This window comes from Zerene cesonia, chromosome 14, assembly GCF_012273895.1.
Source record: "Zerene cesonia ecotype Mississippi chromosome 14, Zerene_cesonia_1.1, whole genome shotgun sequence".
NCBI classification, from domain to species: Eukaryota; Metazoa; Arthropoda; class Insecta; order Lepidoptera; family Pieridae; genus Zerene; species Zerene cesonia.
In genome coordinates, this window is record NC_052115.1 from 6383345 (window position 1) to 6399200 (window position 15856).

At 32.6% G+C, this 15856-nt stretch overlaps 2 protein-coding genes across 2 annotated transcripts in view; both read right to left on the reverse strand.

Moving 5' to 3' along the window:
• Positions 1-171: 171 nt before the first annotated feature.
• Positions 172-8735, reverse strand: LOC119831805 (BAG family molecular chaperone regulator 2). Its single transcript, XM_038355335.1, has 4 exons — positions 8495-8735; positions 7453-7595; positions 6222-6334; positions 172-3207 (listed from the first exon to the last, which is right to left on the reverse strand). The coding sequence occupies exons 1-4, from the start codon at positions 8599-8601 to the stop codon at positions 2968-2970; spliced, it is 603 nt and encodes a 200-aa protein (XP_038211263.1). The 5' UTR covers positions 8602-8735; the 3' UTR covers positions 172-2967.
• Positions 8736-11903: 3168 nt separating this feature from the next.
• The window catches only part of LOC119831866 (protein FAM91A1), a 14033-nt gene continuing 10080 nt past the window's right edge, over positions 11904-15856 (reverse strand). The window contains exons 16-19 of the mRNA XM_038355420.1: positions 15003-15592; positions 14466-14569; positions 14102-14171; positions 11904-13673 (exon numbers count right to left, since the gene is read on the reverse strand). Coding sequence (XP_038211348.1) covers positions 13563-13673; positions 14102-14171; positions 14466-14569; positions 15003-15592 — 875 coding nt within the window. The 3' untranslated portion in view covers positions 11904-13562. The remainder of the gene's footprint in view (positions 13674-14101; positions 14172-14465; positions 14570-15002; positions 15593-15856) is intronic.

Consider the following 15856-nt stretch of genomic DNA (forward strand, 5'->3'; position numbering starts at 1 on the left):
GCGTCCGCCCAGTTAACCTTTTATTAAGTTTTCCATTTTTAAGAATGAAGTCTTCGCACGGAGAACAATTAGTATCCGACCGATCAAACGAAAAAGAGCTATAAATCCGTGTAGTCGTTCTTAGAGTAAGACATATATAGATTAGGCAAGGAATAAAGTAAAAACACATCATATGATCAGACAGTTTATTATAGGCTTCCGCAAAGTAAAAATTTAACAAACATACGCTAAAATGTGAATTATTTAGCATCTTGCCAGAAGTGCCAGCCAGTAGTGCACCAACAAAACCAGATCAATTTAGTAGTAACTGCCTTACATGTCCACTCCACAAATCTATAGCAAATTTAATTTAGATGGTAACTAAAAATAAATTTGGCGATATTATTATTAAGCATTAAAAAACTCGAAATTAGATATATCGTAAGAAAATCCTTAATTACAACACGTCCAATTAACCTCTCAGTAAAGACACGGCGAAAAGTATTTGTAAAGTTATATTAAGACTGGTACCGTCAGAGTGTTGCCATTGAACAAATCCACGCTACTAAATAATTTACAAATTACTAATAAAATTACTTTGCACATTTCCACTTGCCACTGTCCAAAATAACTTGGAATACTATTCGTCGTGTCCATACATATTTTTCCTGTTCCTTCCAAAGTCACAGTCATCCTAACCTACATCTTATGTCTCATTCATTAGTTCAAAAACGAACTAAATACATAGCACAATAAGATTCATATACCCATCACATGGGACTAATATACAATAAGGCTACATAAGGCGAGACGCAAAAACAAAAAACAATCTGAATACTTGAACTCAACCAATTACGTCCTTTAACGACACAAAAATTTATACGACAAATGGACATAATAATCTCAACTGCAAAAAAATAAACTGGCTACACGTAAACAATTTCAAACTGCTAACCGTAGAAAAAAAAATAAAAAAACGAAATAACGTAGGTATCCATAACGTAAAAATAATTATATTTCTAAATAAATATGCACAAAATCACAATTGCCGAAGCATGCTGACACACGGCTGAGCGACATCAATGAGATCTTCGCAAAATTGTATACGATAATGTACTTTATGTGCGTGCGATACGCTTTACATTCGCGTATACTATTTCGCAATCAACAAAAGCGGAGCGGAGTTACTGAAATAAAAATAAAGCAATAATATGGAAACAGTAAAAATTCTGAAGTATTTTAAAACGATTCATTTATCAGACATTCAAGTACTTATATATAATTCATTAAAAATTATGTTACTTGGACAGGAAAATTCTACAAATCTTTTATATTAATTTTAATATTAATCCTGATGTTCGTAGATTATATGTATTTCTGGAATTATCTTATATAGTAAGGCCAACTAATTGAGATAAAGAATGTGAACAAACTAGCGAAATATTTTTGATTTCTGGACGTGTACCACGGAACACACAACCACAGAAGTCATGGAGCCACGGACGACTTTCAAGAGAAATATTGCATACGAAATACTTGAGAAATTTTGAAATTCACGGCCGTTACCTGTTAACTGTTAAATTGTTTACATTTTTTATCTCGTCTCGTTGGCCCACATTTATCCTGAGCTCGGAGTTTTCCAGGATACAGAGAAACATTTTGACAGAAAATAAGATAAAAACGCCTGTCTGTCCTGTATGTGCTTGTTAAAAATTGATTAATATAAAAGATTCGTATGTATTCTCCGCTTTGCTTTTATGAATATCGGCGTTCTCAGTGGAGCGCATGTATAAGGAATGGATGGTGGATGTGTCTATATGAACATAAAATTATAATTTCACTGGATATTTGAAGACGCAATGAGATACTGAGAAAATATGCTCATGAATGAAATTCTAACAGTTTTAAATTTAACCAAATAAATGCAACTTGGTTCATCTATACATTGTGATTGGAATTGTAGTTTCAATAAAACTTATTCCATTACAATAACGTAGTCTGATTTGTTGATAAAATATTTGTTATCATTGGAAATTTCATATAAAATCATGTTTACAAGATAGCTATGACCCAATATTTTGGCATTATTTGAGATATGTTTTACATAATACACAAAACTATGAAATTTGACACGGAATAGATGTTACATCAATAATCAGTAAATATTATGTGGTTAACCAATCATACGGAAAGAAAAATATTTAAAGAATCGAAAAAATTCTATCACAATGCGGGATTAGAACTTGCAAACTTAGCATTTTTCTTTTTTTCTTTTCTACCATTAATTTTTTCATTTATAAAGCATTTTAATTGTACTTAAAATAAAAATAATACGAAAGTCTACTATTTCGATATCAGAATAATTTTTTTAAATACCTAACATTACAATTATATGATGCAGACTGATAGAAGTTTACATATAATTTTAAGAAAAAGAATCATAAATGGATTTCTTCCCACAATAACCTTAAACATATATTTTTCTCTTTTAACATAATAGACAATACAAAAAGATCCAATATTTTAACAGCGAGAAATTTCCATTGGATCGGGTAAGTATTATAAACTGACATCTTCTAATCCGAACAAAAAAGGAAGTGATTTTATCTTAACCAATCGTGCCAAAATCGCAGACATGCAATCACGACATCGATCGTGTGTATTCCCAGTTCTTCCTTTTTACCACGACATTAAAAATTACAAAAAAAAAATCTAGACAACGCGAAAAGCAAACTTTCCCTTTAAGAAAAGACAAAAGAAACGAAAGGACTTAAGACCGCCTTCTGTGCCTAAACCTCTTGTGCTGTATTACATATTATTTGTCAATATCGCTTTTGTGTACAACAAAGAATTTTTATGAAAAAAAAAAGGTCTTTGGGTTCGGAAAAAATCCACTTACATGAAAATATTCCTAGATATATATTAGTAGTAATAGACACATCCACCAAGACGGCAGAGCGCTCAGTCAATCCGCAGGCCGCGCAGAGCTCACGAGTACGTGGTGACGTTTAGTTTCGCGAAGTACTCCAGCAGCCCCTGGAGGCGTTTCTTCACCCGCTTCTGGTCGTCGAGGGTGCAGCCCAGTATCGCGCTCTCGAAGTTCTTGTCGGTCCCACTGCCGGGGTCGGGCTGGGACGTGCACGCGTTCATGTACGTTTGGCAGCGCGCGTGCGCAACCACCGCGTCCTCGTGTACCGACATTACCAGCTGGTCGATGTACATGTTCACCTGTAATTTTCATTAATCGTTGAATAGACAATGAATATAAAAACACCTATGTTTCTTTTAAATTTTAGGGAAGCAAGTAAAATGTTATAACGGAATATGCATTATTATAGTGCGTCTGGACAATAGCGCGTGACAGAGGATATTATTTGTCCGTATAACAAATTTAACCAATTATCTAGCAGAAAACTGAAGTAATTTCATGTAAATTACAATACACGATTGGTGCCCTGTGTGTTTCTATAACTAAACCAACATCATTTATTACGATTAAGGAGTGATACCTCCTTGGTACCAATCAATGCAAACATTGTTTGATAACGTTCTAAACAAATCAAACATCTGGTATCCACTTAATAGAATCGTCAATTTTCTGTTATCCTCATGAAGTTGCACGTGTTCTTAATGTGAATCATTCATTAATTTGCAATCCTAGGATTAATATCAAAATAATGAGTCAGACACCGAACAGAATATATATTATCCTCTACGGAACATTCCAGGATGGCAGGAGGACCGCTGAACAGATTTTAGAACGCCGACATCTGCGCAGAAAAATACGAGTTCAATAGTACATAAATATATGAATGCAGATTCTAATCCAACAACGGAGAAAAATATTTGACTAGCGGCAGCCCTATAGCCATATATATACACTCAGATATCACGTACATATGCGAATTCGAAAGAGTTTTTGAAATTGGTCAAAAATTTCCTGAAATTAGCGCGTTTAATAAACAAACTCTTCATCTTTATACTACTAGTGTGGATATAACCTGCATAGTGATTTACTACGTCGCAAAATCTTTCAAAATTAGCAATCGTTACACCTGACTCTCATATAGAAACGTGTTTAACGAAAAAACAATCAGAATTATGACCAAGATCCACGACCGAATCGACCGACTAAGGTTCTCGCCAATTTGGGAAATTACCGCGTCGATAATTACTGCAACTCTAACAGCTGTTATGTAGACTTGATAATTGAACAATTATTCTAAATTATTAGAAGGGAATATAGTGGTTGAATTGCAGGTATAACGCAAACAATAACTATATACATTTAACGAGTCCCTCGATCGCCCCTTAAAATTTAGGTAATTAATATTCCTATAAAAAATTTATTTAAATTGTATCTTTATATTCAATTAAGATTCAAATTCAGTAGCCTTAAACCAATTATTAATTCAACGTTATTCCTTTTTTGAAATCTAACATCTCTCATGCGACTTATTTACGCATTTAGTTACGCAGTTTTAAATTTGAATTTTATCACATTATACATTACTTTTGTAAAAGAACGAATAGCGTTTGTGGTTTTAATCCGTGTTCATTGTATTTTAATACAGCGAGACCCCATTCCATAGATCCAACCGCAATGAACCACCGACCTTGTCGAGGACTGTGTATAATATGTCATTTGAATTCCTACCTCGCCTGGCGTGTGCCGACGCGTGCAAATCGCTTTACATATTGTAAATTCTTTTGTGATACTTTTTTACGTATACGTCATAATATTTAAATTGATATTTATGCTCTTTTGCAAATTAAATGCGATACGTTCCCAAAACGAATAGGTATTTAATTGCGTGAACTAGACGTTTTTTCGTAAGAATTTTCTATGCAATGTGGGCAGAGTGACAAAATAAAATTATAACCCTTAATACGACACGTTAAAACTCAGCGCATCATCAAAACATGTGGAAATTAATTTTAAAGATTTTAAGGAAGTTATTTATAACATTTTTTGTGAATATTATTTTCCTGTTTTTTAAGTGAAGCGTTATCATATCATATCAAAGCAATTATTCCGCTCTTAGGAAATTAGGAAGTTTTCTATTTGTGTCAGTTACAAGCTTTATTTAATATATGTACATGGTTTTAATTAGAAACTCTACCGAAAAATAGCTTTTAATTTTTGTCGGTTTTGTATAGGCATTATTGAAGGATTGCATTATTATCACATTAGCTAGTGCTATAAATATGAAAATAGTATTATAACAAACAAGAAAATATTACGTGTAAGAATAATTTCGCGAATTTAATCATCAAATAAGGGTATTTTCCACAGATTTCTAACCAATATAAGATAAGCAAATGATTGCTAACTAATTAAAAATAATAAAATTTACTATTATGTTATATACTTAAGTATGTTTTTATATCAAAACAAAAACAGTAAAAAAAGGTACCTACAAGGCCAACAAAATAAACGAGTCAGGCTGATGGCAATGTTTGATAAATTAAATCTCTTTTATCTGTTCTAAGAATAGGTTTAAAAAAAAAAATCGTCCTAATTTTTCCAGAAAACACGAGAAGCGTGTTCATTAAAATCTCGCGATATTTCGGTCGTCGACACGTATGTATATCGAAGTATCAGGCATTGATAAGGCTCTCATGTCTCAATAGAATCGTCTGTCTATTGGCATGAAAACAATTATCACTTGCATTTTTTTGTATAAACATATCACATATCACTAGGATGTGGTCATGATAACATTTAAGTCTAATAATAACAGTCAATAGTTTGTCGAGAACGAAAATTAAATGTTAGATTTTGAATATTTTATGCTTTTAAAAAAAATTTTTAACTATTAAATATTTAAACTCAATTTGAATAGAGAATCAATGAAAAAGATATATTAGATTCAATAATCTTCTGAACTCAATAAACATACATCTTATATATTAATTACAAGTAAGTTATCTTACTCTATCAGGTGGCAATATGAAAGAATCCGTACTAAAGTTATACAAAATTGTTAACTAGATACTGGCGGACACTGGCGGAGTGCCTCTATTGGCATATTCATAAACACAAAAGAAACCATATGAAGGCCCATGTCCTTATCCTTATGGACCTCATGGGAAGAGCTTGGTGCATTCCGTTTTTTCGTCGTCAATCACTGTAAATGTTCATGGGCGGTGGTGGTCGATTACTATAAGGCAAAACACGAACTCGTTGGCCCGATCTAAAATTAAAAAAAAAAAAATTCCTGGAATGAGGGAAGTCTCACCTGATGCAGAGCTTCCTCCTGCTGCTGATCGCGGTCAGTTCGAACGGCCACCTCGACGGTGAGAGCGCGCGCCAATATACGGTCTGCGTATCGAGTTATGTCGTCTTTGTCGCCTGCAAGTGGATGTTTGAATGCCATCTTGAGAAGTTTTCAAGAGGATATAAGATGTAGGATTTTTTTGGAAGCACGATTTATTTCAAACTAATATCATACAGAGGTAGCTTGTGGTAATAATCTATGTATTTATACGACAGGAGACGTTTTCTCGTCTTTTTTTTCCGCGTTCTTTGTACCGTAACGGATACTAATATTCTTGGTGTCCTATGAAAATGTAGTGTTCCGAAAATTATGTCGCGTCGCGATACGTATAATGGAACGCAGCTCAGACTAGACAGAGATTTCGGAAATAAATTAGTGAAGAACAATAATAATAAAAATATGTAATATTGAATATATGTAATTTTTCATGGGAATGGTACCATACGATTTGCCCGATTTTATATACACACACAATATAATTAAAAAACAAAATTTAATAAAAACTTGTTTTCATGATCATTAGGTTGTTATGTTATTTAACACGATAAAAGTAGAAATAAACAAGGATACAAATCAAATAAGTATCACCCGGTGTAGTTGATTTTTATTATCAATGAACTTATCATCATGATATATCAGAATTGGACGGTAAATAAACTGACCAATCATCTGATATAACTTTTTTAATCATACAGAAATTTCTACATACTATAGTTAAGTTTCTTACTTGAGTTTTATATATAACATTTGTTGGAATCAATTTGGTGTCTAATTCTTTATTAGTGGCGGGCTGCTTGTAACTCTTCAATTAAATCTTATCTTATACCTTTAAACGAGCAATTCTTGTATATATATATATATAATTGGAACCTCGGTATCGGCTCCAACGATTTTCATGAAATTTAGTATATAGGAGGTTTCAGGGGCGATAAATCGATCTAGCTAGGAATTTTTTTTTAGAAAATGTCATATTCGTGTTTTATTCGTGTTTTTTTTTTCTGTCATCTATTGGTGAATAATAATACTATTTTGCTTCGTACATAGCTGGACAACTGAAATAACACATAGGCAGTTTTTATACCGATATTCCTACCGGATATGGACTTATGCGGTTTCAACCGCGGGTCACAGCTAGTATAGTTTTTAAATGTAAATTGTTTCATTGTAAAAATAACATATGTAAATTGCTCACATTCAGAGATATCAGTAAGAAGTTCAGAGTGCTTGATGCTATCAAGCGTAGACAGAAGGGAGTCCTTTTCCTCTTCAATCCTCACTGTGTCTCTCCGGAGCCTTTCCACTCTCAGCTCTACTTGGTCTAGTACAGCTATCAGCCTGTTTTGATTTATTATATAAAACTTAGTACATTATATCATACTAAAAATATAGATAACATCAGAATAGAATTTAACAACTAAATTATAACAAATGATCCACACTTTTAACATAATTTTCAAATATGCACATCTTTACTATACTATCAATATACAGCTAAAGACTTTGTTTGTTTGAATGCACTCATCTCAAGGACTGCTGATTTGATATGAAAAATTATTCTTGTGCTGAATAGTCCATTTTTTGAGTCACATATAACTTATATGAAGTGGGTGAATATGTCAGGGCACAATTAGTTATTAAGTCTAAAATAACTTTTTTCCATGTCTATACATAAGTTTATTATTCTTATGTGAGTATGGGTAATGTCTTAATTTTTTTTTACAAATTCCACATATTTGAAATATGAAATGAATGTAAAAACAATAAACATAGCACTCTCAGGCCATTAATAGAAAATATATTTGTAAATTGTGATTCAATGTAAATCATTAAAAACAGCCTATGAAGCAGAACATATAAGAAATGTGTTATGTTTTGCTTAGAGATAAGATTGATTGTACCTTGCATTTATGTATTGCGTGACGCTTAATATTCAATCATTTCTGAAGCAATAATAGGAACAAAAATATTAATTACAGTTAGCATAAATATCAATCTGTGATATTTATTAAACATAGTACATAATAAGCAACTATAAAACAAAGACAAACTAATACTTTTCACAAATGTTGCCGTGTGGGCGCTAGTAAGTCATTATATTTTTATAACGACCGAAAAATTTGGATGACCAAATAAGGGAGAAGTGCGCTACCATATGGCGTCAACAATTAATATCGAGCATCTAGAATTATTTATATGGAACGTCACTAGAGAAAGTGTATTAAAACAATGATCACCTGTCTTTCGGTGCCTGTGTTCCTAATGCCGAGGTTTCGTCAATGAGGGGTAAACAGGAACTCTCCGCCGAATGTGTCCAGTCCGTAGAGTACAAATCAACTTCCATTGTTAGCACTTTATTTGAATTTAAAAGAATGAGATAAACAATTCTATAACTTTCGGGAATTTTGTTGTACAAGTCCGGAAGATAAATAATACGTTCTCGCTGCAACAGAAAACTTCTGTCATTAATGACAATGACAAACGACAAAATATTACGACAGCTGACCGACCATGGCTATTAATCTGACAGGGGCAGTAAGAATAAATTTGATTGTTGCTCAGATAAAATAAAAACAGAAGTAGTACAACGAACATACAGGCGTCAAAGCAAACACAACTTCAATGGCAATTAGCAAATACAAATCGCCACTGAGAAATGCGCCCCTAGTCAGACGCAATGTGTAATTACGAAATGTACGGTAATTAAAAATTACAAAATTTTAAATTTTAGATTATGAATTCATCATCAGCCCATATATATGTTCCCACTGCTGGGAAACAGGCCTCCAATGAGGGTTCAGGCCATAATCCACCACGCTGGCCAAGTGCGGGTTGATGTCACATGTCGTCGAATTTTTGATTCTCAGACATGCCGGTTTCCTCACGATGTTTAAATGATTATGAATTATTTGGCTTGAATTAACACAAAAAAATTACACTTTTTCGCGAAAATCGTGACGAATTTAAGAAATTTATACGCCTGAATGAAAAAACAAGCAAAGCTTCCCGCGGCTCTATGTATACTTAGGTCTATAAAACTGCACAAAGTATTTTGATGGACTTTTTAAAAGATAGAATGATTCAACAGGAAGGTTTGTGTTTGGCATTTGTCCGCGGCTTCGCACGCGTTAAATTCGGGACGGTGTAATAGAAGTTATTGTACATATAAACCTTCCTCCTAAATCTACTCATTAAAAAAACCGCATCAAAATCTGTTGCGCAGTTTTAAAGATTTAATTGAAAAAAGAATATTTTATATATTTACGTCCTATACCTACCTAGAATACAATATAATATCTAGATTACTAGATTCTTGGATAAATAGGTGTAAATAAAACTAGTTAGAATTTTATATATTTATATACATTTATTTATTTCTTAAATAAATTACAAACAAAAACCATAATATGTTCATTTTTTACATCGGTTATATATCTAGAGTCTGCACATACTATAAAATAATACTGAAGAAATTTAGCCCTTGTAATTTTTCACAAAATACGCTAGAAGATTTTTCTTATATTAATTCCAATGAAATCGAAAAATATTTTAATGAAAAGTTGATAGTTGTCAAGGGACAGCCGGGTGGAACGAAGTTCCTTTCGATTAATTGAAATAAAATTATATCTCTTTTAAGTTATAATAGAAAAAATATTAACAATATAATGTAATATAAACATCATAAAGCTGTTCAATGCGAAATAGAAAGATGAAACAATTTTTGTTACTATACTGTTACTAGCTTGCTTTCTATGAGAGAGAAAGAGACGGAGAAGCACGCGCACGCCACACGGATTATACCAGTGGCGTAGCTAGAGGGACAAGGGCCCTGGTGCATAGGGAAAGAATCGGGCCCTCCTCCCTTCTTTCCGCCTTCCTCCCCACTTTCAAAGCTGAGGTTAGAGGGCCCCCTGAGCTCCGGGGCCCTGGTGCACTGCACCACCTGGCCCTATGATAGCTACGCCACTAATTATAACTATAGCAAAAAGTATCGTTACAGCTTTTGGTCTTAATTTTGTCAGTCCAGCTTTCGAACTCGCGATAAGGAACTTCGTTCCAACTAATTGTACATATCCTTGACTCTTCCTTTTGAATAATATCACAACACTATATAAATAAAAATATGATATTGATATGTTTACAAATAAAATAGGTATTGCAAAATATAATAACCGTTTATTATAACTGCTAAGCGGCGGACGGTACAACGACATAGAATCATCTATTTAACCTACCTATCTGTTTCATTTATGCAATTATTAGGAAAAGCCTAAAGGATTTTAGCTATTTAATAATTTATTGATGTTTCGTTATTTCAAATTATAAGTGTAGAGGAAAAGAGAATAATTCCTTTTCGAAAAATCGAAATCAGACTCTAACTATCTCCTAGAATAGTGCGCTCAATTTTAGGGCACATCTTAGGTATCATCAGGCGAGACCGTGGACAAGCGCTTTCTAATTGTCCAATTAAAAAAATAACATACACTTATATTATTAAGAGGAACGATTTCGTATTTGTCAAAATGTGACTCAAAATACTCGACGTGATTAAAAATTTTAACCGTTTAAGATGTGATATGTTTTTTGCTTCATTCCAAAACAGTGTGATGTCAAAATGGAGGGAATTTGGTTTTGACCTTTATATGGAATACTTTTGAACAACAAATTTTTTAATTGCTATCCAATTAATTGAATGTTTTAATAAATATACGATATAATAATATATCCTTTTGGACCTCTTCTGATATTTCTTTCCACTCGACGACTCCGTAAATACTACTATACGCATTCACATCCTCTTCTTTTCTAAAAACTGCTTTTACGTTTTATTTTATTTTTTTCATTCCATCATACATGTTTGTTTGAATCTCAAAAGCTACTAGACTGAAAAAAATATTTCACCGATGGTTTTGTACGTGATCCTTGAATGCAATAGACTTTAATTGTACCAGGGGGAAGCAGAAGCGCACCACTAGCCTCTTATTCTCTTTGCCTCTATAATCCATATGCAAAATGAATATCGAATACCTAGTTAAAATTAGTATACTGGGATTGCATGCAAATCTGTAATATCTTAATATTATGTTTTAACTAATCATTTGCCTAGTAATTTGCAATGTATCATAATTGCGGTAAATCGATTTTTCATTTGCGCATATTTATAAAATTTAACCTATTCATTCATATGTATATAAAACATATTGAATAATTTAGAACGCTCTCGCCATTCATTCTTCCATAACATTCCAAATGCAGTATGGCGACTACTTCACGTTTTAATGGTGAACGTTTGGAATGAAAAATTATACTAATTTATCTCATGATTGTCTGTCGATGTATGAAAAAAAGTAAAAAAAAAATTATCAAAACATACGCTTGAAAGTTCGATATGGTAACACTAACTAACGCATCTTTGAATGGAACTAAATACCACAAGATTGAGACGGAATATTAGCTAACATTAAATTATACAATATCGGCATATTCCGAATTCTCCTAATGAAACGCTTTAACACATTACAAATCTATTTAGCACATGCTTTTTTAAATGTATTTCAATAGAACAAACGGTAATTGTAGAAAAGTTGACAATAAATACTAGAAATACCTATTGAAATATAAATAAAAATGTACCTAAATTCTTGCATTATATAATTATTTACGAATTTTAAAGCCGATGAGCGAAGTAGCCTGTTAAAATATTATTGTGCTTATTTTAAAATTAAATCCAACAAATTAATTCAATAAACAAAGAAATTACAGAACACAAGTGGAAAATTTTAATATTGCCCGATTTTATAAGCTAATATTGTTGCAATTGCATAGAATAATAATTTTAAATGTTGGTATAAATAAGTAAATGTTCTAAAATAATAATTACAAAAACTTCCTACAAATTTCTGTTCATATATTTTAGTAATAGTGAATCAAAGCAATGTAATTAATGTTTCAAATTAAATTGTTTTTATTTCTCATTTTACTTTATAATCAAAAAATCTCATAATAAATATATCCATCCATTTACTTGTAACATATATCATTGTATTAGTTTGTAATAATAAAATAAAAAATAAAAAAGTTTCTATAAGTATATCATTTCTTACCACTGCTCTAACACTAACGAAGCTAAAAGCAAAATAGATTGCGTTTCTGATAACATATATACATAATATAACTTTCTATAGTCTTATTGCATCTATATCACATATATAAGCAATGAAAGGAAAAAGTTTTTTTTTTTTATTTCTTTGATCAAGATATACATCTCAGTCCCATATGAAACAAATTGTATTTAATAAAATTAGATATCTTTTATCGCTTTATATCAGACTAGCTGTTCGCCCCGGCTTCGCCCGTGGTACATATATAGTCTATGTTACTCGTGGATAATGTAGCTTTCGAATGGTGAAAGAATTTTTAAAATCCGTCCAGTAGTCTTTGAGCCTATTCATTACAACCAAACAAACAAAGTTTTCCTCTTTATAATATTAGTGTAGATACACATAAAATGGTTTTATGGTTAACTTGTACCTTCTATTAAAGTACCTTTTAACTATTGGTCAATATCTAAAGACCGAAAAATGGAAAGAAATATGTAGTTTTGTAAAAACAACTGACATCTAACATGTACAAAAAATTATACAAACTTGGAATGACTCTGGACACCTATTTTGAAGGAGATCTTGTCAAAATTATTGTTTTGTCGAAAAGAAAATCATTGTTTAAAAATATAAAACGCTGCATGCTATTGTATCCACCGAACATTCATTTCTATTTCTTAAACTTAAGATTGAGAAATAAGTATTTCAAAATTTACTATGACATGGTTCAAATAATGATGATGAATACTTCACTCGATGAAAATCCTTTGCTCACACATAATACATACATTGATTGACTACTTCTAAATACGTGTAAATAAGAAACAAAAAATATAACCTACGTCTGTTTATAACATCTTATACTTTAATATTGCATGGAGGACTAACATTCGGTATTTTTTTTAATAACAAAAACACAAAATTTATCATTAGTTTATAAAGTGAACAAATAAATATAAATGAATAAAAAAGAAACGAATTTAAAAATTTCCATTCGTATATATAACACTCTATGTGAGTATAATGTTAATCAATATAATATTACGGTTTACAAATAAAAAATGCCTGTATATACTATATTTTACATCTACCCTCAAATCGGTAATAAATACAAGCCTAATTTTTATTGGACAATCTAACATACATGGTGCACCAAAAATAAGTGTTTCTGTATATTAACTTTGTGTTTTCACAATATACTATATCACTTTCCATTCCATTCACTAATCCTACCGTTTTCAAACACTAGGTTCTTCCTTGGCAGCGGCACTAACGTACCGCGTTTCACTATACCCATATCCTCTCCTGGGTAATACTGTAAAACAATTTTTTTTATATATAAAAAACTACTTTTTTATAAAAAAGTAGTGTGTTTTTTCACTAAAATGAAATTATTGGTAAATAACTCTTATATATATAAAAATAAATTAAAATGTAAATACTCTTAACGACACAATACGAACGGCATTCTATCCAGTTCTACCTACATGCGTGTAAACATTCGGCCAATATACATGCAACATACTGTACTGTACATTTTGCGCCCATGTATAAGAAAAACTTGCAAGTGTCGTCCCACACTTGCGGGCTTGCGTATATGTGAGTTACTTGCATAAGATTAACAAGCTATGTATACAAGCTATACCTTGTATACTCTATATAGGATGTGATTCGTAAGTCATACCAGAGATTGAGATAGTCTAGCAGTGCACATTTTTTATACATAAAATAAACTACCCTCACCTGACACTGCGAAACGAACTTTAACAAGTCCGCTCGTATAAATTCATTATCTTCTTTTATTTTGTCTAACCTGTAAATCAGAATAAGGAAAATTAGTAGGGGTTTCTTTTTTTTTTATTAAGTATACAGTTCACTAAAGTGAACTGTATACGATCATATAAATATGATCGAAATTTATCACATGTCAGTACAGATTATTTGCTCGATGCGACTCTATGGTATAAAATTAATTAACGTTATTCAATGGACTACAGAGATTATGATATTACTTGTCACCCATCTAAATATTATAGTATTTTGCATGGAAACAATAAAAATTGAAAAACTGTAATAAATGTTGTAAATAGTGTAACCACATACTCACAATTCAGGCTTAGCTATCCTGTCCACGATGCTCTGGCAGACTTTTTCACACAGACCCTCGTCGAATAGCGGAATGCCAAACTGGAGATCCAGTATAGTCCATTTCTAGAAAATTTCTTTCTAAATATTAGCAAATGACTTGAAGTAATACATTTCCTCTTTTGTTAATAAAATAGGAATGGAACATAATACTTCTAACGATCAGACAAATTGAAGATTTAAGCTTAGAGCAGCGACACACATACTCACATACATTTATTAATTACAATAAGCTCAATATATAATTAAACTAGCTGCGCCTCGCGGTTTCACCCGCGTAAGTCCGTATCCCGTAGGAATATCGGGATAAAAGTTGCTTATATGTTATTCCAGTTATCCAGCTGTCTATGTACCAAATTTTATTGCAATCAGTTTAGTAGTTTTTGCGTGAAAGAGCAACAAACACACACATCTTTACAAACTTTCGCATTTATAATATTAGTAGGATAGGATGTCAGAAAACCTTAAAAAAAATTATGATTAAAAAGTACAAACTTACCTCCGGCTTACAAGTTTCGTCGTCAGAAAAGTTATGAGCCGTATCAACACCGCTATCACCTTCGCCGCTAATCTCGGACAATTTGTTGCTCAACTGGGTGAACATCGACACCGACTCCTCCGCGGGGCTCAACAAGTCGCTCAACTGGTCGGCCAACTTGTCTTCCTTCTTGTCGAACTTCAGATTCTCGATACTTGGCGTTGAATGTATTGGAACGAGATCGTCGTTGATGGATTCTATCGACATTTTGGAATGTTTCAAGTCTTCAATACTGGTTGATGTGGAATGTATGGGGACGAAATCTTCATCGACTATGGATTCTTTGCTCCTGTGCGTGTCTATGTTCAAACTATCTAGTTCTTCGCAGAGCAATTTCCCGCTCTCAGCGCTTGTGAAACCGTTGGCTGGTGAGTTCGCTTTGCTGTCTGTGGTCGGGGTGACAGCGAAGTGCGACTCTATGGGCGACTGCAGTCTACTGTTTATGCTCTTCGTGTACTCTGTGGTTTTTTCAACGGACTCGCTGGACGATAGTGATATTTCACTGACGGGTTTCGCGATACCGCAGATCTCTTTCTTCTTCCTCGGTTGGACTGAAAAGAATCGTTATTTTAATATGGAGTTAGTCGATTTTTACAGTTCAATATTACTCTATCAACAAATATCAGAGACGTTAATGTTCGTGAGAACGCACCAACGTTGTTACTGAGTAAAGAGTAATCTTCTAGCGCATCCGATCTAATAGTTACAGTAGTATAGTCTACATTAGCACACAGGCCTCTTTAGGGGACGAAAGCGGCGAACTCCACTTAGCAGATAGCACATATTACAAATAGACCCAACATTTAAACAAAGTA